The sequence below is a fragment of the Ascidiella aspersa genome, chromosome 5, assembly GCF_963924565.1.
Source record: "Ascidiella aspersa chromosome 5, kaAscAspe10.2, whole genome shotgun sequence".
NCBI lineage: Eukaryota > Metazoa > Chordata > Ascidiacea > Phlebobranchia > Ascidiidae > Ascidiella > Ascidiella aspersa.
Genome location: NC_139451.1, coordinates 18682464 through 18702287, shown reverse-complemented (window position 1 = coordinate 18702287; position 19824 = coordinate 18682464). Strand labels below are relative to the sequence as shown.

The following is a 19824-nucleotide window of genomic DNA, read 5'->3' as shown; positions in this document are numbered from 1 at the left end:
TGTCAAAAGGTGTTACGACACGCAATACAACGGTCACTTTGCAAAAACATTAAAGATTTACACAAAACTTGTTAGCATACATACAATACATATAAAAAATGGTTGGAGTAACTTGTATCGTTTATCTATAAGTTAGGCAAACTGTAAGCTGTATAGGGCCGTTATACCTTCGATAATATGTTTATTACTAACAGACAGAAAACGTGCAATAGTACTCACATATAAACATTGCGCTAAAAAAAATTAAACAAAACAGCAAAAAAAAAGTACGTAGAAGATTTATGAGTAGCGCTAAAATTTTTGGCAATTTCAATGTTAAAGTTTGCAGAAACCGAGTTTGTTCAGGTGTAGGAATGGTGTCCCAGTTGCACAACTTAGATCGCATGTGACAACTTACCCAATTGTTCAACCCATGTACATAACTTACAACTATACCATATTGTTCTCACTAAACATTGCCCGAATAGGTCGTAAAAAGTAGCAATTATAGTCCCAAACCCCAAAAATTATATCAATTTAGTAGTAAAGCTCGCCAATAGCAAAACAAACTATTTTCTGCAGGTAACTAACTACACACGTATAATGTTAATGTAAAGCATAGGACATTCTAAAAACAGATTGAAACCAAACGACGAACCGTTAAAATCACTACAAAAAAGATTAAATTAGAGCTCGCGCCCCCTAAGAATTGCTTGGCCCTCCAGTTAAGAACCATTGTTTTACAGAGAATAACGCCATATACAAAATTAGGGTAAAAAATATGAAAATAGGCCTCACACATTGGTCACCAACACAGCGCCTTTAACCAGGTCTTCCGGAAAGACACTGTGAGGCGCCCGTCGCAGGCCTGGTTTAGAAATAGCACCACCAACCACGAGTTTTTAAAACTTATATCAATTTTAAAATACATTTTTAATACCAAGGGAACCTAAATAATTTGTTGTTTCAGAGAAGTGTTATCAATCTGGGTTCCTTTTGCAACACTTGGGACCCAAAATGTAGCCCTTATAGCAGTGGTTCTTAAACTAGGGGGCGCGAGAAATTGACAAACTCTGTATGATACTGACTAAACATTAAGGCGAAGTGATATTTCCCTGCTACTAATACTCAAATTAAACATTTGATATTCAAAAAACCGTTACATCCTTCGCATTAATGCAACTAACCTGGAAATAAATTGCTGTTATGCTTATGTTTTTTTAATTTTGAAACTAGGTGGGGCGCGAGTTTTGTTAAAACTGTAAAAGGGGGGCGTGTCTCAAAAAGTTTAAGAACCACTGCCTTATAGGTTCAAAAAGTTTGGGGACCCTTAGCCTAACCTTAAGGTGGTCAACAAAAAACACCTAATGTCAATACCTATACAGCTAGGAGTTGCAACTCGCCGCCCTGAGTGAAATACGGCCAGCAGAGCAAAAAATATGAGGCTCGCGACAGGCTTTAGAACGGGGCCTGCGACACGTATTCAGAAGAGTAGCTTTCTAGTCTGTAAAATTGCCATTCGCTTAAGTGGAGTAGCTCCTACAAATTCCTCTGGTTGGTCACAACTGACTGATGAATATTTGGATAATAGACTTTAGGTTTCCACCAGCCTATTTCAGTTAAGTTGTATCTGATTCATGGAATATGCGTTTAATCCGGATACACACATTTGGCCTGCGGTCTACAGTATAAAAGCTTGCAGGCATAAAACAAAGTGTAGAATTATGTTGCAGAAAATATCTAAACTATATTATACACTGCATTATTTTTCGGTTGACCCATTTTTCACTCCTGAAAGGCTTTTATGGGTATTACGGGGAAAAAATTTATATCGGATAGAGCAAAAATATGTTAAATTGAGATATTTAACATGCCTTGAGAGAAGTTATTTAGTAACTGTAAAATGAAATACAGAAACCAATAGAAATTGTCGCATTTTACAAAAAAAATAAAGTGAATATGACAAGCTGGATTCGGGCAACTTATTGTGCTTATTTTCAAGATCAACGGCAGCCATAAACGTAACGAATACAACAAAAATAACATATTGGTGATTAAAGACTGCATGTGTTGATGAGCACACAATGTAGGCCGTGTACCAAATGATTCACTTTTTTGTCACGTCATTTCCTGTTGAACAACTTTTTTAATCGAAATGCTGCTACCTTGTATTTCTGCACACTTGCATAAAACGACAATAGCTATAAGCTGGAGGAGACAAAACAAATTAGAAGCAAAACGCGTGAAATTTAAATATTGGTTTTGAAGATAGGTCAAACATTACCGCAAAACCAACGGTTAGGTTAAACGTAGGTGCGTGCTTTTATAGCTCCATCGTACTTAACGTCTGTTATTTAAGTGAAGACAAACTTAATGTAAAGGACAGTGGTTTATAAACTGTACCCCTCCCCCCCCCCCCCCCCCAGCAGTGGGTTACAAGACTATTTTCAGTGGGCCATAGACAGGGTTACCATACCGTGCTTTTTTTTTTTTTTTTTTTTTTATTGATTTAACGACAATCAGGTGGCAGTCTTACGACTGAAGAAAACCTTTTGTCGCGACACCAATTACAGCGAGTAACAAACAATTTTAAGGAACAACACGTAATAAATTAATACTGGACACTGGGAAGAAATTGCAGCAAAATCTATGAGAAGCTAACAAAAAGTCATGTACAGCGTTAAATAAAATGAGAGATTCAGAGCAAATTAAATCAGGATGTCCAAACAGAATGTAATTCAACAAAGTAGCATTAGACAAGGAAAACAACGCAGTCGGTGACATTACAGAATTATCGACAAACAGAGAACCTTTCGGCGGTTAATAGTGGACACTCAAAAAATCAAATGTATTGGAGTTTCAGAAGCTCCGCAAATACAAGTACGAAACGTATATGTTATATTCAGTGGACTGTGGCCTAATCTCAACATGCAAAGGACAGCAGTAATTTTAGGATTCTTTCCGTAAAGGTGGTGTGTATTGGTCGATTTATAGAAAAAATGACGTTTAATATTTTTTAAAAATATTGAAACTGAAGATACAGCCCGTAATTTCGCCGGGAGACTATTCCAGAGTCGAATTGACTTGCAAACAAACGAGTTATGCCTCATTTGGGTTTTCGAGCGGACTACGGGCATTGTTAATGGGTAGCGAAACTCGTAGCTAACAATATCTTTTATAAATTTAGGTATGTATGATTGTAAGTACGATGGTCCAATGTGATGAATTAACTTAAAGAATAGTGACAAAGCATGAACATTTCGTCTCAAATGAAGAGGAGTCAGACCAAGGTCAAGTAGAATTTTACTGTGCGATGTGGTTCTCATACACCCTAGAATTAGCTTAGCTGAATCGTATTGAACACTTTCAAGTAGGTCACTGTCGGACTTACTACAATTGTCATAAATTATGTCCGCGTATTCCAGTATTGGAAGAATATGAGCTTTGTAGAAAACAAGGATTATGTGGCGCGAAACAGTTGTGGAAATTTTACGTAGAATGTTTAGGCGGGTATACGTGCTTTATGACAAGCATATAAGATATGTTTATGCCAGGATAACGAAGGAGTAAATATAATACCTAGGTATTTGTGACTGTCATCTTCAGGTAATATGGAACCTTTGAAAGTTATTTTCGGATGGCGAGTTTGATTTTTAGATATTGTGAGCACAGATGTTTTAATTGGATTAAAATTTACCGCCATACCGTGCTTATTTCTAAGATTTGTGCTTATTTTTGGGCGCAGTGTCTTAGAAGACGCAAATGTGCTTATTTTTAAGAAACGTGCTTATTTTAGAGTTGTGTGCTTAGTTTGTCTTATTTTAGTTTCCAAAAGCGTTCTTTATTAATTTTTTATGTATATTAACCAAGTTATTTAACCAGATTATAACAGTAATGCATTAAATTACATAATAACAATGGATTGTGATTGTTTATTCTAAATCTAAAAAGTACATTGTAGCAGGTTGCTTTAGCAATCAAGTAAACTTTCGGCTTGACGTGCGGACTGGCTTTTTTGTGTCAGTACAGACAAAATGCTAAATCAGCCCAGAGGCTATGGAAAACACAATGTTACTACAAAAAAATTGCTAGATGCATTACAGTAAATCATTCAATGAATAATTTTATTACAAGCCAAACTCCGCCAAGTGAACCAAACTTAACTACCAGGCAGGGTAAGAATTAAGCGTTTCATGCTGTCATGCACCACGGTTTAAAAGGTGTATATAACTGGTGCGCTCTGACGCGAAAAAATTGACAAAGCTTGCAGTAAATAAAGGTGGTTAACTTTCCAATTTTAACCTAATAAACGCACTTTTTTGCGCTTCGCGCGATTAAGCTACGTTTTGCGCATACAAAAATAGCTGTTTTTTAAGTTTTTATTTTATTTTATAACGTTATTTCTAAAACCTTGGATTTCACCCCCGGAGTCCTGGATCTGTCCCTGATCTTTATTAGCGTGCTTATTTTTTTGTAGTAGCGTGCTTATTTTTTGGTCTGAGCAGATGGTAATCCTGGCCATAGAGCTATTTTGAAAATATTCTTTTACTAAAATACTTGTTGGTATATATAAAACTTTATAGAAGCGATGCCATTTTTCATACTTTTGGCTTTTATTTGTGAACTATACATACGTGAAGACGAAATCTAACGATATATGTCTTTCTAATCGCTACTCAGTTAGCACGGCAGTTTAATTTAAATTCAGTTTGATGTCATAGAGATTTTAAATTTTAATCTAAAAATAAACCGGAATAAAAGGGTTAATTAGAATCAAGCTCGACTTGTAGGAGTAAATTGCAGACAGGCAATTTTATTATATGTAGGCCTTCATCAGCCAGGTTGATATATTTTATTTGGATGATGGACTTACAAAATAGGTTACGGCACATGGTGGCCCACAAACTGTTTTATTAAAAAAAAATAGGCCACGGAATAAAAAAGTTTGGGAACCATTGGTCTAGGACAGGGATGGCGAACCTTTTCATCGCGCGGGTCACAAACACAACTTTAATTCTTACAAAATGCACAAGTGGGTCATACCTTTAATTATTTGCTAATTTTATGCGAACCTCTGCTGCGTCGTTTTAAGTGTTGATTGGTAATTCAAGGTTTTTGGATGATATCCAAATTCGGATTCCCACAAATATAAAAAAGCTAAATGGTTAACAAATGCTGCATCATTTTTTTATGGGATGACACGAGTACAGATTTGCCAGATCTGATTTAAACAGTATAGTGTGTTATCTAATGAAGAACTATTTTTTTTATTTGTTCTTTTATGAAAATGAATGATAACATTTCGGTATTCCTTGAGAGGCAAGTGGGTCACTAAAAACTTGTGGTGGGACAGTGGTTCGCCATCCCTGGTCTAGGACAACAAGCAGATTACTTTTGTACTTTTGATTTTGATGTTAGCTTTAAGTATTTTCTTTTCTGGAAAGATTCATTAAAATATATAACCACGCCGTTTTTAATAATTAGTTCATCATTTATATGCGCACAGTATTAAAAAAATACATCAATATAGCTGAACGCCTGAAGTATTGTTGTCGATCACTTAGATAGGTGAAGGTGACAATAGTAACTATCTGGTAAGGGGGTGACAATATAGTAACTATCTGGTCTGTTTGCTTTAATAAACGATTGACCGACCTTTGTTCGCTGCAGCGCAGAAACTGCTCTCCGAATGTTCACGCTGGTGTAATAGCCTTTACCCTGTTGACTTGCAGTTTATAAATTGCTGAAGTGGACAGACCCTGCTTGTTATGTTGCTTTTGTTTTGCTTTCAGCTGTTCATGGCATAAGCACTCTTTAGAAATATGAATGTCCCACTGTACCTGGTCTGTCTTGTCGGGTTTGCGTTCGGCTCATCTACAGCCTATAATCGCACAAGTGGCGATTTACGTGTAGGCGCCTTTAACGTCAGAGTTTTCGGCCAAAGAAAGAGCTCAAGACAAGATGTTATGAAAGTTTTGGTGAAGGTACGTTTCGATATATTAAAACTGCAGTGATTTGCAAAAACGGCAATTCAACCTAATTTGTTGTTTAGTTCTGTGAATTAAAGCATGCAAGGCACGTCGCTGGGTTTCAGGAACACTTTTATTTTTATAATGTACTTTTATGCGGTTTATGTTTTTCGTATTACAACATATTTACTATGAATTCTGAAATGTCATGTTCTAGCGTTTTTGCCCTTTAATCGCTGAAACAATTACAATACGATAATATACACTGGATTAAAGTTCGCTGAATAAAGAGTGAACAATAAATATATCAAATTATTAGTCGAATCGATAGTTTGTGTTAATAAAACTCACGTTTCAGTTATAACGATTTGATATTTACTCGGAGAAAATGATTCTTACATATTACCTTTTTGGGGGGTTCGCGACAGGCCTCCTTAAACTTGTCGGCGGACCACGATTAATAAACTCTGCATTCTGTAGATATTGGCGCGCTACGACCTACTAGTGGTGCAAGAAATACGAGATTCGGAAGAGACTGCTTTTCCCAAGCTGATTGAACAATTAAACGCTCAGGAGGGAAATAGGTTTAGTTCCTTCACCGGTCGCCGAGTCGGACGCAGCTATTCGAAGGAGCAGTACGGCTTCGTGTACAGGTTAGCATTACAAGTAAAATAATTTGAAAGCGTAACAATTAAAAGGCAGTAAAATAAATGTATTTCGCGGTTATGCTTTTAGCATTCTAGATTAGAGAAACACTTTTTAACCGGGGATCCGCGAGTCACCGATGGGTGCTGTGAATTGTTTTCAGGAGTCCGGTAAAGTTTTCGAACTTGCAGCATGATTGATAAATAAAACATTTAAAAAAACGTATGTAATTTATCTGCGTGATACGTTTCTATGTTTGCTTAATTATTTGTTAAGATGTGATAATACGAAAAACCAATAATACAGCTAATTATTACACTTTAAGGAGCCTACCACGAAAGGCATTATTCACCAATACCAAATGTCAAAACATTTTTGTATAGCCTATGCACGCACTGACGTAAAAGAACTACTTGTTCGATTAGAGAGTCCAGCTATAGTCGTTTGCTTATTAAGGCAAAAAACACACATTTTTTTCACTATAGTCTGAACTAACAAATATATGAATACATAAGCGTGATTAAACTGCAGTAACATTCATGCATTTTGCTGAGTGCGTGGATTGTCGGTTAACAGTGTATCATATTAATAAAAAGTTCACATGGTTTGGTATTTCGTAATTTATTTTATCTATTTTTTTACTAATGGCAGAAAACTAAATGCAACATTGTAGGCTAAATAGTTGAAATAAAGTTCCCCCCTCAAATGCTTAAACATAAAATGTAACATTCTAGAACCTTTTCCTTAAATTCCCAGTCCTATTATGTCAAATCCAAGTGCAGTTCCTACGATGAAGTGTAGACTACATTTCCGATTTAAGGAAACCAAAAGGGGGCCAATGATATTAATATGCACATACGATTTTATATCAGTAGAAATTTAAATACGAATCAATAGTATTCCATTAGTAACCTAATAAAACTGGATTAGTAAATATGAATTAATACAATTATAAACAATAATAATAATAATCGCATTTTAAAATTCCCGAGGGGGGGGGGGGCAAGTGCCCTCCTTCTCCCCTACAAGTTAACTTTCAGTCCAAAGAGCTTCACAACCGCTGGCCTTAATGAGCACTTTGCAACATTTTTTTAGTTGCTTAACTCTCAACCTGGTTTACAATTTTCGGTGCACACTACCAAAATTTTACACAAAACGACCATGGACTCATAGGTAAATATTCATGACAGAGCAAATGAACGGTTGACTGTAAATGTTCTCAAGTTTACGAAATGGCGGATCAGAGAACATTCAGGGCTTCTAACGAATACGGCAGTTAAAGAATAAATGTATGTCATCATTTCTAAATTTCAAAACGAAACGACTAGAATCAAAAACAATATTTTGACAGTGCCATAGAAGAAATTCAGAGCATTGATATGTTGTCTTCTGGTTACCTCATTGTTTTGAATATTGATTTAGTTTACATAAAACAATTTGTATTTGCTAATCGTGTAATCTAATTATAGTCGTTTCACTAAGAAAAATAAATTGCAACAAAAACGGGTTTCGGGAACTGGTCCTGATGTTAAATAAATGTCAATTGTGGAACTGTCAATGGTAAACAGCTTGTTTTTGTGAAAATGCGTTAGGCTAACCTATTTTGTTTTCCAAATGACACATTCACAAAGCGTTACACATTTCGCCTATTTAAATATTTGTAGGCAAGTGTCACGAACACAAATATTGTGCGCGTTATTTAGAGAAATACTTCGACGTTTTTTCCAGTCTGAATACCCAGAAGTGTTACCCTGCAGTTAGATTTCTGAAGCACTCAAAACACATGTTTTCACAGCCACGTTTAATGTAGAATAACCAGTTTTAACCGGTAAACATCACGCCACTTTTGGGGCATTATGACGTAACACAAAGGCAAATTGTAAACAACATCACAAAGTTTAACGCACAAGGAAAAGTTACGTGGTTAGATTCTAATTTGTGACATCACCCCCAATTCAAGAGAAATTATCCAAATTTCTGTCAACAGTTAACAAATTAGAACACAACGAAAAACACTGCGAAACGAAAACAACAAAGCACATCACGCACGATATATAGTACACAGTTACAGTATTCAGCGTAGGCGACTCATAAAGTCTGCGCCAACGTTATCCACACCCTTAATACACTCGTATTTAATACGATAATTTTGCAGGAACATTGCCCATCTCATAACGCGATCATTTGCAAATTTCGCGCTTTCCAAATACACCAATGGTTGGTGGTCTGTCTGAAGGACAAAGCCAGCACCATACAGGTATATTCTGAACTTCCGTATTGCCCAAACAATGGCAAGACACTCCTTCTCGATGGTGGAGTAGTTCTTCTCAGCGTGGTTCAACTTCTTGCTAGCATAGCTAACTGGAAAACACTTCCCATCGTGTTCTTGCATCAGCACAGCACCTAGTCCGTTGTCGGACGCATCAGTGCGCAATACAAATGGTTTAGTGATGTCAGGCAAATGAAGTATAGGGTCGTTTAAAAGACTGCCCTTCAGTGAACGGAATGCGGCCTCCTGCGCACCTCCCCAGTTCACCACATTCGGTTGACCCTTCTTTGTCAGGTCGGTCAATGGAGAAGCAACCGCTGCATACTGTGGTATAAAATCCCGGTAGTATCCGGTAAGCCCGAGAAACGATCTAACTTCTTTCTTAGTTGATGGTCTTTGCGCCATTTTAATCTTTTGGACATTGTCATTCTGGAGTCCGATAACGCCCTGGTTAATGCTGTGCCCCAGAAAATCGACGTTATCTGTACCAACCACGCACTTCGATGGCTTAATTGTAACACCTGCGTCACGAAGTCGCTGAAATAAGGTGTCTAGAACAGTCATGTGCTCCTCCCACGTCGTAGAGTGGACGATAATGTCATCGATATAACTTTCCACGTTATTAAGTCCTTGCAGCAAAATCCTCATAGCCCGAACAAATGTGGCACTGGAGTTCATCATACCGAACGGCATTTTAAGAAACTCAAAACTTCCTTCGGTGGTCACAAACGCGGTCTTTTTTATATCATCCTTTGCAACAGGAACCTGCCAGTAACCCTTCGTCAAATCGATTTTTGTAAAGAAGCGATCACCTCCAAGTTTTTGAAAAACATCCGTTACTGTCGTCATCGGCTCTGGGTCAAATATTGTCACTTTGTTTAACTTCCGATAGTCTATACAAATTCTGTTAGTCCCATCTTTCTTCGCTACAACTACCACTGGAGAGGCATATGCTGAATCGGATCGCCTAATTATGCCCAACCGTAGCATTTCGTCCATGTCCTTCTTTAAACTGTCGCGTAACTTGTATGGGACGGCGTAAGGCTTGGAACGAACTGGTCGTTCATCCGTTAACTTTACTTCGTGCTGAACGAAGTTCATGTTGCCAGGTACGTCGCTAAACACACTGCTGTAATTCTTAGCCAGTGCAGCTGCCTCTGATACCTGAGTGTCCGTCAAGTTTTTGCCGTAACTCACGTCGTTCAGAGTCGCTTTCCCGGAAAATGAACACAGCTCCAGTAAATCGTCATCATTTTCTACTTCATCCGTCAGTGTCGCCGAACACGCATCAACATTTTTCGGCTTATCAGTTGGGTCGTCAATTCGCGCGATATATTGCTTCAACAAATTAATGTGAAACGTCTTCCCTTTTCCCCCAACATCCAGCACGTAGTCGCCAAGTCCGGTCCTCTTTTGCACAACAAATGGACCCTTCCACTGCATAAGCAGTTTGTTGTTATCCGTCGGCAACAAAACGAGAGCCTTGTCGCCTTCTTCCAAACTTCTGAACTTTGATTTTTTGTCAAAATACTTTTTATACCGCTCGTGTGATTTTTCCAGCTCCGTCCGAGCAATTTTCAGTGTGTCCTCCATACGCTGCTTTAAGTCAAAAACATACCTGTAACTGCTTCGCACATTGGGTTCCGTTGACGCGTTCGTCCACAATTCCTTCAGAATAGACATGGGTCCACGGACAGTCCTCCCATACAGCAATTCAAACGGCGCAAAACCTGTAGATTCTTGCGGCACCTCACGGTAAGCAAATAACAGCGCGTTTATGTATCGATGCCACTGCTTAGGTTGGTCGCAGAACAGGCGCCTAAGCATTCTCTTCAATGTTCCATTAAACTTTTCCACCAGCCCGTTACACATCGGGTGATACGGAGTCGTTGTCAAATGACGTATTCTTAACAGTCTTTCCACCTCCTTCATGCAGTCCGATACGAACTGAGTTCCCAAGTCGCTTAAAATCTCATCGGGTATTCCGAGGCGACTGTACATATCAACTAAAGCTTCCGCCACCGCTTCGGTTGTGATCGATTTCAATGGAACCGCTTCTGGATAGCGAGTCGCATAGTCCACTAGAGTAAGTATATAGCGGTGACCGTCCTCACTCGTTGGGTAGATTGGACCAATCAAATCAACTGCCACACGTTTGAAAGGTACATCAATCAGGGGCATCTTTTCCATCGGCACCCTCGGAACGTTACCTTTGCTCACTGTCCGTTGGCATATGTCACACGACCTACAAAACCGCTTGACGTCATCCTTGAGACCGGGCCAATAAAAATCGGAAAGGATTTTATCAGCCGTCTTTTTAATGCCCATGTGTCCTCCCATCATGGCGTCGTGAGCGAGCTCCATTATTTTCCGGCGCAAGCTACTTGGTACAACCAGCTGCCGGATCCACCTCCCACCATTAACTTTTGGGTGCTGATAATTCCTATACAGTAACCCTTCATCCATTCTTAACACAGTAACCTGTTCACCTTTGACCCTTTCTTCATCCATTTCTTTCAAGGCTTGCAAAGTTGTGTCGTCGTTTTGTGCGGCCTCGAACCCGGCCTTATCAATATCAGACCACTCTTCACAACTTGGCACTTTTAATGGTTTGCGTTCCCGCTGTGCTTTCTGTGAACGAGTCTTTGCGGCACAACCTTCGTTCCACATTGGATAGGGATCGTCAGGGTCCCTGGCACCCGGTACGTTTCCTATTATCAAATCGTGCAAGGCGTCTGGCAAGCACAACGCGTCCACATCTCCTTTAAAGTATGGCGAATCGATGTGAATTCGAGCCACGTCTGCCTTAACCGTACTCGAGTCCAACAACGTAACAAAACCACTGTGCCCTGTTAGTTGACCGTCCTTGACAAATTTCCGTTTAACCACAACTCCAGTACAGCCCGTATCACGCAAAGTGTCAACCATATGATCTCCCACAAGTCCTTTACGCACTGGTAGCGGCCCGACTTCCACGGGTTTTTCTTGTGGCGTCACAAACGGCTGTACGTCTCCTTCTGCAGTTGATTTGCCAATATTATCCAGAGAGGTTGAACCAGCTCCTCCGCTCTGCTTAACTGGCCGTGACGGCGCCACACGTGATCTGCAGTCTCTCGCCAAATGCCCAGTCTTGTCACAAATAAAACATTTCCTTAAATTACGGGAATCCCCTTTCAACCGTGGACACTCTCTCGCCATATGCCCATGTTGTTTACAATTAAAGCATACGTCATAACCCTGCTGGTCAGCTTGCGGTAAATTTCTGCTAGCCGAAATTGACAAGTTTTTCCCATGTGCAGTGAGAAATTGATCCGCTACCGTGGCTAGCAACTCCAACGATTTCGGCGCCTGTTCACGCAAGTAAACTGATAGTTCCTTAGAGCACGATTTTATAAACTGTTCTTTTATAAACAAATCGCGAACTTCCTTCCATTCAGTAGAGAAACCAGACATTTCAACCCATTTTTGCAGGTAATTTTGTAAGCGCACGATGAATTGCGTAGAGCTTTCATCCGACTGAGGTTTCGCAGAACGGAATTTTGAGCGATAACCCTCCTCTGTGAGGTCATATCTATTTAACAATGCCTGCTTTAGCACATTATAATCAATTGCTTCAATATCTGACAATCGAGAATACACGTCTAGCGCTCTACCTGATAACAAAGCATTAAGAGATGTGGCCCACTCGCGCTTGTCCCAATTACTACTAGCAGCAAATCTTTCATACCTCAGTAAGTAGCTATCCAATTCATCTTTTCCGTCAACGAACGGTGGTAACTTTGGAGCTTTAGCCTTACTTACTGCTGCTACATCCTTAGCGTTGTTTGCTTCGGCTAGTTGTAACTCCAATCTTTTCATTTCTAGTTGAAATTCACGCTCCGCCTGAGCGTCAGCCATTTTCTTTTCTTCTAGCCTGTTGGCTTCAGCAATTCTCAGTTCCTCTAGCCTGTTGGCTTCAGCAATTCTCAGTTCCTCTATCTTGTTGGCTTCAGCAATTCTCAGTTCCTCTATCTTGTTGGCTTCAGCAATTCTCAGTTCCTCTATCTTGTTGGCTTCAGCCATTTTTAGTTCTTCATTTCGTTTAGCCTCAGCCTCTAAGTCACGTTTCTCTTTCCGTTCCTCGCGCTCAATCGCTTGCTGTTCGTTCACCCACTTAAGTAAATTTTCGCCAGTTAGGCCCATGAGTTTACCAGCTTCTGCTAACTTTTCCATGGCTAACAATCTTCGTCTGTTGGTGCTGAAAAATCTGAAGAGAAGTATATCCCGGACGAGCCCCCAGTTGTCACGAACACAAATATTGTGCGCGTTATTTAGAGAAATACTTCGACGTTTTTTCCAGTCTGAATACCCAGAAGTGTTACCCTGCAGTTAGATTTCTGAAGCACTCAAAACACATGTTTTCACAGCCACGTTTAATGTAGAATAACCAGTTTTAACCGGTAAACATCACGCCACTTTTGGGGCATTATGACGTAACACAAAGGCAAATTGTAAACAACATCACAAAGTTTAACGCACAAGGAAAAGTTACGTGGTTAGATTCTAATTTGTGACAGCAAGCGTTTACAACTTTTAGGACATTTGGGGTCAGACACTGCAACAACGATGGATGCATTCACCATGCGATTATGGTTTTATAGCTCAGTTGGTCAACACGAATATTCGTTTAGTATTACAATAATTTATTGTAGTATACAATTTGCGTCTACTTAGAATAACAATACAGTATTTGCATTTCGGCGATTTGCGTGGAATCAATGATTGGAGAATTTTTGGAGTTACTTTAGATTTATAGTTAAAATTTTATTTTATGACTTGCCGTGGTTATGCTCTTAAATTTTAACTTGAGACTATTTTCTCTTATTGACGGTCCAACATTCATACAAGAGACAAAAGTATGTAGAGAGTTTGCTTGATTTCTTAAATAAAATGTTGTCGGAGTATACCGTATTGATGACGTAAAATTGACCTTATAACTAACATGGATTGTGACGAGCCAAAAAATGTGTCGTATTTTGTCAGATTTAAAAAATGTACATGGACTCAATAAAAAAACGTTAATTTTCCTTGCAGGAACGACAAGCTGAACGTGACGAGCATGTACGAGCGAGAGGATCAGTTCGATGTTTTTGAGCGCGAACCATTGGTTGCTAGATTTAATCGAACCACAGTGGAAGGTATTAAACTTGAACAACTAGATAATTCTAGTTTTCTAATTAAATTAATTAGAGCAAAATGCGGCTTATTCTAAGTCTAATCTAATTTGAGAATTGCTTGTGTGCTCTAGTTTTAAATGTAATTGATTGTAAATGATCAAATGTAATTCTACTTTAAATTTGAGTTCAAATTCGTTTTTTTAAGAATTTGGTAATTCTAATTCTAATCTAATTTGAGAAAACTCAAAATGATCTAATTCTAATTCTTATCTAATTTCGAAAAACTGAAATGCTCTAATTTTTATTCTAATCTAATTTTAAAAAGCTAAAATACATCTAATCTTTCAAGTCTGGAAGGTATTCAATTATTCACACAATACACAAAATAATAGTTAAAAACTGTTTTTGTTTCACTACATATTAAAATTATTTTAACTTCTGTTGTAGACATTTTATTTAATTACGTAGGAGTCCAAAGACAGTTTACGTTTATTCCGATGCATGCCAAGCCGAAGAAGGCAGTCGAGGAAATGAACAGTCTCATAGACGTATATCAGGAATCTGTGCGACATTACGGACCTGTATGTATATTACGACTTACTAAATAGTTTTTCGTATCTTGGGTGTGTGTTTTTTTAAGTGTTTTAATTTACAACTAAGTTTTCCATTTAACATTTATTTTTTAATTACAAAATGGTATGAATGTATAGCTAAGTGCTGTGCTGTCAAGGCCTAAAATTCACATATATTATCAAATGCATTGCATTATCAAAATACCAACAACTTCTCATATTCGTAAAACTGCACAGTTAAATGGAAAACTGTTAGTTGTTTAGTACAAACCAGTGGTTTTTCGGCCGATTCTGTTACCTTTTTCGAGATAGTTGGTTATTTGTTACGTCATAAGCACGCAACGCCGTTCACCACTCGGGGAAAAAAACGTTATATGACCAAACTATACGCCGAAACAGGATTTTATGGAGAACAGTCTTGTCAAATTTGGAAAAACACATAAAAATTGAGGCGGTTTACCACGACAAACAAACCGAATACACTTTTTGTATTATTATATAAACTTGGTAAATTTGTAGTCCACATTTTGAACATGGATCTAATTAACTCTAATTGTGTACTACCGCCTACCAAAAGTGGTCATGGGTTCATGAAAAACACACAATCGAGTTGTAAGAACAAAACGTTAGACAGCCACTGTATTACACAACAGTTTTATTCCGAATTATTTTTAACCTGGTTTTGTCGTATATGTGCGGCATTGTACGCAGGACGCAGTCATCGCTGGAGATTTAAACGCAGACTGCAGATACGTGTGCAAGAGCTGCTGGAAAAAAGTAAAACTGTGGTCGGATAGTCGTTTTCTCTGGATAATCGATCATGAAGCCGACACTACAGTATCGAAAACAGACTGCGCCTACGATAGGTATAAATTTTTACACAGCTTGTGTTAATGGGATCGTGGTAACCGACTTTGCTAAAGTTTCACGAGAATCATGGCAACTGAGCTTTGCCTTTTGATTTGTGTTGGTCGTCGACTGCAGTAGTACATATCGTAGCTAGATTAATTAAAATCGGTTTAGAGCAAAAAAATTCTCAAAAATTTGATGAAATTGCCGAAGCAATACTGAAAACATGAATCCTATTTTTAAAATCGAATTTATTCATGGTATTGTTTTATTCTGGTTGTATTTATCTGAATCTTTCAAAAAGTTAAGTTTTTCAGGTACACATAGGACATAGGTTTAAAAACAAGTTTCAAATGTCCTTATAAACGTTAACTTAAAACCTTTTTAGTGCGATGTACAATTTGGATATAAAGTGCAGGTCAAATTAACAAAAACTTGTTCTCAACAATCTTCTGAAACGTAGCCAAACTAATTGGTTTTGAACTTTTGCTTGCCCTTCTTTGATGCGGTTCTATAAACAGGATTATTCTCGCCGGAGAGGACATGCAACGTAACTCTTGCTGTAGCACAGTGTTCCGCTACGATACCGAGTACGAGTTAAACGAAAAAAAAGTAAGTATGCATCGGAAAATGCAAGGATAATGTATTTAATTAAATGCCCTTATTGGTAAATCGGTATTGATGAATCGTTTCGTCCACTTGTTGTTCGCAGAATTGTCAGTTAGCGCTAATACAAACCGTTAGGTTTACATTTCGAATCATGTCGACTTTCCTCATTTTGTTATATAATTTTTTCACGGGATTTTAGTTTACAGTAGCTCAAATTCAAATGCCATACCTAACCTGATTATATACTTTTTTAGAGTAAGAGAGTCAGCGATCATTACCCGGTGGAGTTCATCGTTCACTAAAAATTTTGTAAAATATCCTGCTGATAAACGTTGTGACTGACTGCATCTTAACTGTGTATAGGCAGATGTAGTGGATTCTTAATATTTGTTTGCACCCGGGTCACCTAAAATGCTTTAATCGCGTGAAATGAAATAAAACCTGAAATGAAATGAAATAAACAGTTTAACGAAGATTTAAAGCAGTGGACCTTGGGCTCACATGTGGTTGTGTACTGTCAATTTTCCGTTGTTACGTCATAAGCTCTTCTTTGGGATAATAAGTGGTTAAAACACAATTAAAACCAAAACCGAAAGTTTGGTTACTTCTAAATGCTTATGTCGTACATTTGGACATTCTTTCCAAATTCTAAAACAGTATGTCAATAAATGCGATCATTTTGTCAAATCTTTTATGAATGCAATCTGGTAATACGCCAAAATTGGGGGGCGCGTACAGGTCTTCTAAAACATAAAATGGGGCCGCGACAACAAAACGACTGAAAATCATTCATTTAAACTAAAGGCTGATAAAAAACATAAAGTTCACGGTCCAATATTAAAAACAAATCCCAAAGAAAACATTTATTTAATATATTTGTCAAGGATCTCTGTTACCAAAAAACACGTGATGCCCTATTGGTTGATGGCCAACGATGATATTGGCTATTGGGTCAATCGAAATTTATTCGGCAATCAAGAATACTATCTTTGCAAACTTTGTATAAAAAAAGCGAAAAGGGTGATTGGCCAGCAATTCAGCATTTTTGGTTAATACGCGAAATTTTGGGACACAAATTGCTTATATTCTTGTTAATTGTGGGAACAACATTTTTAGCTGTACTTCAATAAAAACCGAATACAAATTATTAATTGCTTTATTTTCAACACCAATGTTCTACAGTTGGGTACACTATGCACGGATCTGTAATGTAGCTTAATAATAAATTTCAAAGCCAAAAAGGTCGAGTAGATCGACAGCAGAGTCACACTAACTGAAGATGATACAAGTTCGTATCGAAACGTCTTAATCAAGATGCTGTACTCGACCTTTTTGGCTTTAAAATTTATTATTAATGTTCTACAGAGTAATATAAAGTTTGGGAAGCAATGTTTTTAACGTTATCACTTCAAATCCGGCAGTAATTGCTTGTATATAGAACAGTAGTTTTCAACGTGTAGCAAAGCTAAATGTTGCTAGCGGCAATTTAGTTTTACAAATGGTAATTCTACATTACATTGTTGTTGATGTTTATACAAACTTTTGTTAATTCTGCAATGAATAATGTTTTTGAGGCATTTAATCTGTCTTGCAACACTCTATTAAAGTATTATTGTTTGATTTTGTGATAAGTATTAGTTTTTGCTTATTTCGACATTGCTTCAAATACACAGTTTTGTACAAATAATTTCACACGACTTTTGATGCAGAACAGATACAATCTTTGCTAATTTCATTGTAAATAGTTTCAATTGTTTTACTCCAAATAGAAAAAAAATTAAGACAGGGGAACTCCTGAAAAATTGACTTGCAGCCCACAAACCAATCAGACTTAGAGGTATTGCTAATTTAAAACAAAAAAGTATTTTTCCCATCTCGAGAAATTTTGCTGCTATCTTCTTAAATATATCTCTACTGGATTTCCGTCACAGGCACGCCTAAAAAATCTGCCCTGGAAAAAATCCGGCCTTATTTTTTTAGGGTTAATTTTTTGTAAGGCTTATAGTGATACAGATCAATACCAGTAAAGTTTTTGCTTAAAAACGAATGACTGAGCCGAGTCAATATGCCTTGTGTGTGAGTATATACATCGTTGCATTTATGCTGCAAACGAGGTAAAAACTATCTACGTTGTGTGTCAAGCAGATATACCTAAAGCAGAAAAAGTGTATAAACCCATAGTATTTAGACTGACATAATAAAGCTTGTCCAGAACAGAATAAGACCTTAATCTTTCGAAAAACGTCCTTAATTTCGCGGAATAGGGCCTTAATGTCCAAAATAACACCTGAAACTGTTAGGTATGGGTCTATCAGGGACTGTAGGTATGGAATTGGTCGTTTGGGTGTCGACGTTTGGATGCCCTAGTTTGGCCGGCGCCATTAGGGCTCCGCTGTTTTTGCATTGGATTTTCGGCCCTTTTGGGGTTATTGGTGGGTAATGGGTGGGGTTAGAAAATGGGCAGGGGTCAACATTATTAGGGAAGTTAGTGATGTACTTAGGGGTGGGGTTTGAGGTTAGGTAAATTGTTGTTTAGGCCTAATGCTGGCCGTTTAGGTCTTACTCCGAGGGGTTTTAAATTTTTTCCAATTTTGACAGTACTACGAGTCTACGAATAGGTATTAGTCCCACTTTGGTCTCATTTCGACGTTGATGTTGTTCTTATTTCGGTATTATGGTTGGAGTCCCTTTTAAGCATAGAGAGTGGTGTTGTTAGGAGTTTTAATGTCGATGATATCATTCATAAGGGTTGGTTCACACTAGACGCGTCTGGCGTTAACGTAAAGCGTTTTTTTTTAAACGCTCTCGGTTGCGGAAGTTGAAATATTTCGACCTGGACGCTTTTGGCTAGGAGCGAGGAAATTTGCCGTTAACGCTGGCAACGCTTTAAGTGTGAACTGGACGACTCTAGCGTTTTGCGCCAGACGCTAACCAACCTAACCAACCACGTATGCTAGCTGTAAGACAAGAAAAATGCAATACACTGTCTATGACACGTAATTACATTTATTACCTGTTTTGATGTTATGTTTGTGTTATTTTGCATTAAATAATTTCAATTTTCCATCTATGTATTTTATTACTTTTTGTAGCCTTGTTTGCAAAATTAAGCCCTTCTCTGGTAAACAGCCTTTGTTCAGTATTTTTAATTTGCGAAACTTTGATTAAATATTTTGAGAATAACAGACTTATCTTTATATTAGGGACAGTGTTATGCCGCGAGAGGTTTTCTGAGTGGTTGCCGTGTACTATTTGATAAACGATAATTGACAAGCAAAACAAACAATGCGAACTACAAATTTAGAACAAACAACTGACATAGTCTTAGAATTGAGTTAATGTCATTTGCTTCTGACCGAGTTAATGTCATTTGCGTCTAGTTTTGTTCATGGCGTTACCATTACTGGTCAAAGTATAGCTCCAGTATGGTGGCCCATGACTGTTTTTTTCAATTTTTTTTTTTTTAATTAACAAATAAATAAAAAATAACAAAACAAAAAATTATTAAAAACATTTATATATATATAAAAAAATAGTTGGGTACACTATGCACGGATCTGTAATGTAGCTTAATAATAAATTTCAAAGCCAAAAAGGTGGAGTAGATCGTCTTGCTTGTATAAAAAAATAAATATTTAAAAAAAAAAAAATTAAAAAAAAATATATTAAAAAAAAATATATTAAAAAAAAATATATTAAATAGAAAAAATTAAAAAAAAAAATTAAAAAAAAAAAAAGTTCAAAAAAAAAAAAACTCGACGTGGCCCAGGACTGCC

General features: G+C 37.6%; 3 protein-coding genes across 3 annotated transcripts; 1 reads left to right on the top strand and 2 right to left on the bottom strand.

Moving 5' to 3' along the window:
• The first annotated feature begins 5801 nt into the window (after window positions 1-5801).
• On the top strand, window positions 5802-18221 carry LOC146145207 (deoxyribonuclease-1-like). The gene is given in 8 exon segments (XM_083390503.1): window positions 5802-5963; window positions 6429-6601; window positions 13936-14039; window positions 14487-14599; window positions 15302-15456; window positions 15961-16051; window positions 16303-16346; window positions 18185-18221. Coding segments are annotated over 8 exon segments (879 nt in total).
• On the bottom strand, window positions 8394-12519 carry LOC146145209 (uncharacterized). Its single transcript, XM_083389648.1, has 2 exons — window positions 11049-12519; window positions 8394-10382 (listed from the first exon to the last, which is right to left on the bottom strand). Exons 1-2 carry the CDS (start codon window positions 12313-12315, stop codon window positions 8668-8670), a joined length of 2982 nt encoding a protein of 993 aa, XP_083245774.1. The 5' UTR covers window positions 12316-12519; the 3' UTR covers window positions 8394-8667.
• On the bottom strand, window positions 12434-13335 carry LOC146145208 (uncharacterized). Its single transcript, XM_083390062.1, has 2 exons — window positions 12516-13335; window positions 12434-12447 (listed from the first exon to the last, which is right to left on the bottom strand). Exons 1-2 carry the CDS (start codon window positions 13072-13074, stop codon window positions 12434-12436), a joined length of 573 nt encoding a protein of 190 aa, XP_083246188.1. The 5' UTR covers window positions 13075-13335.
• Window positions 18222-19824: the final 1603 nt, after the last annotated feature.

What these genes read in the sequence shown, in the direction of transcription:
- LOC146145209 (XM_083389648.1), bottom strand. Translation starts at nt 12,315, where the DNA reads ATGTCTGGTTTCTCTACTGAATGGAAGGAAGTTCGCGATTTGTTTATA. An exon ending in CGTTCCGAGGGTGCCGATGG is followed by an intron (nt 10,383 to 11,048) that starts AAAAGATGCCCC and finishes AGTATTTTGACA; the next exon opens with AAAAATCAAAGTTCAGAAGT.
- LOC146145208 (XM_083390062.1), bottom strand. Translation starts at nt 13,074, where the DNA reads ATGGAAAAGTTAGCAGAAGCTGGTAAACTCATGGGCCTAACTGGCGAA.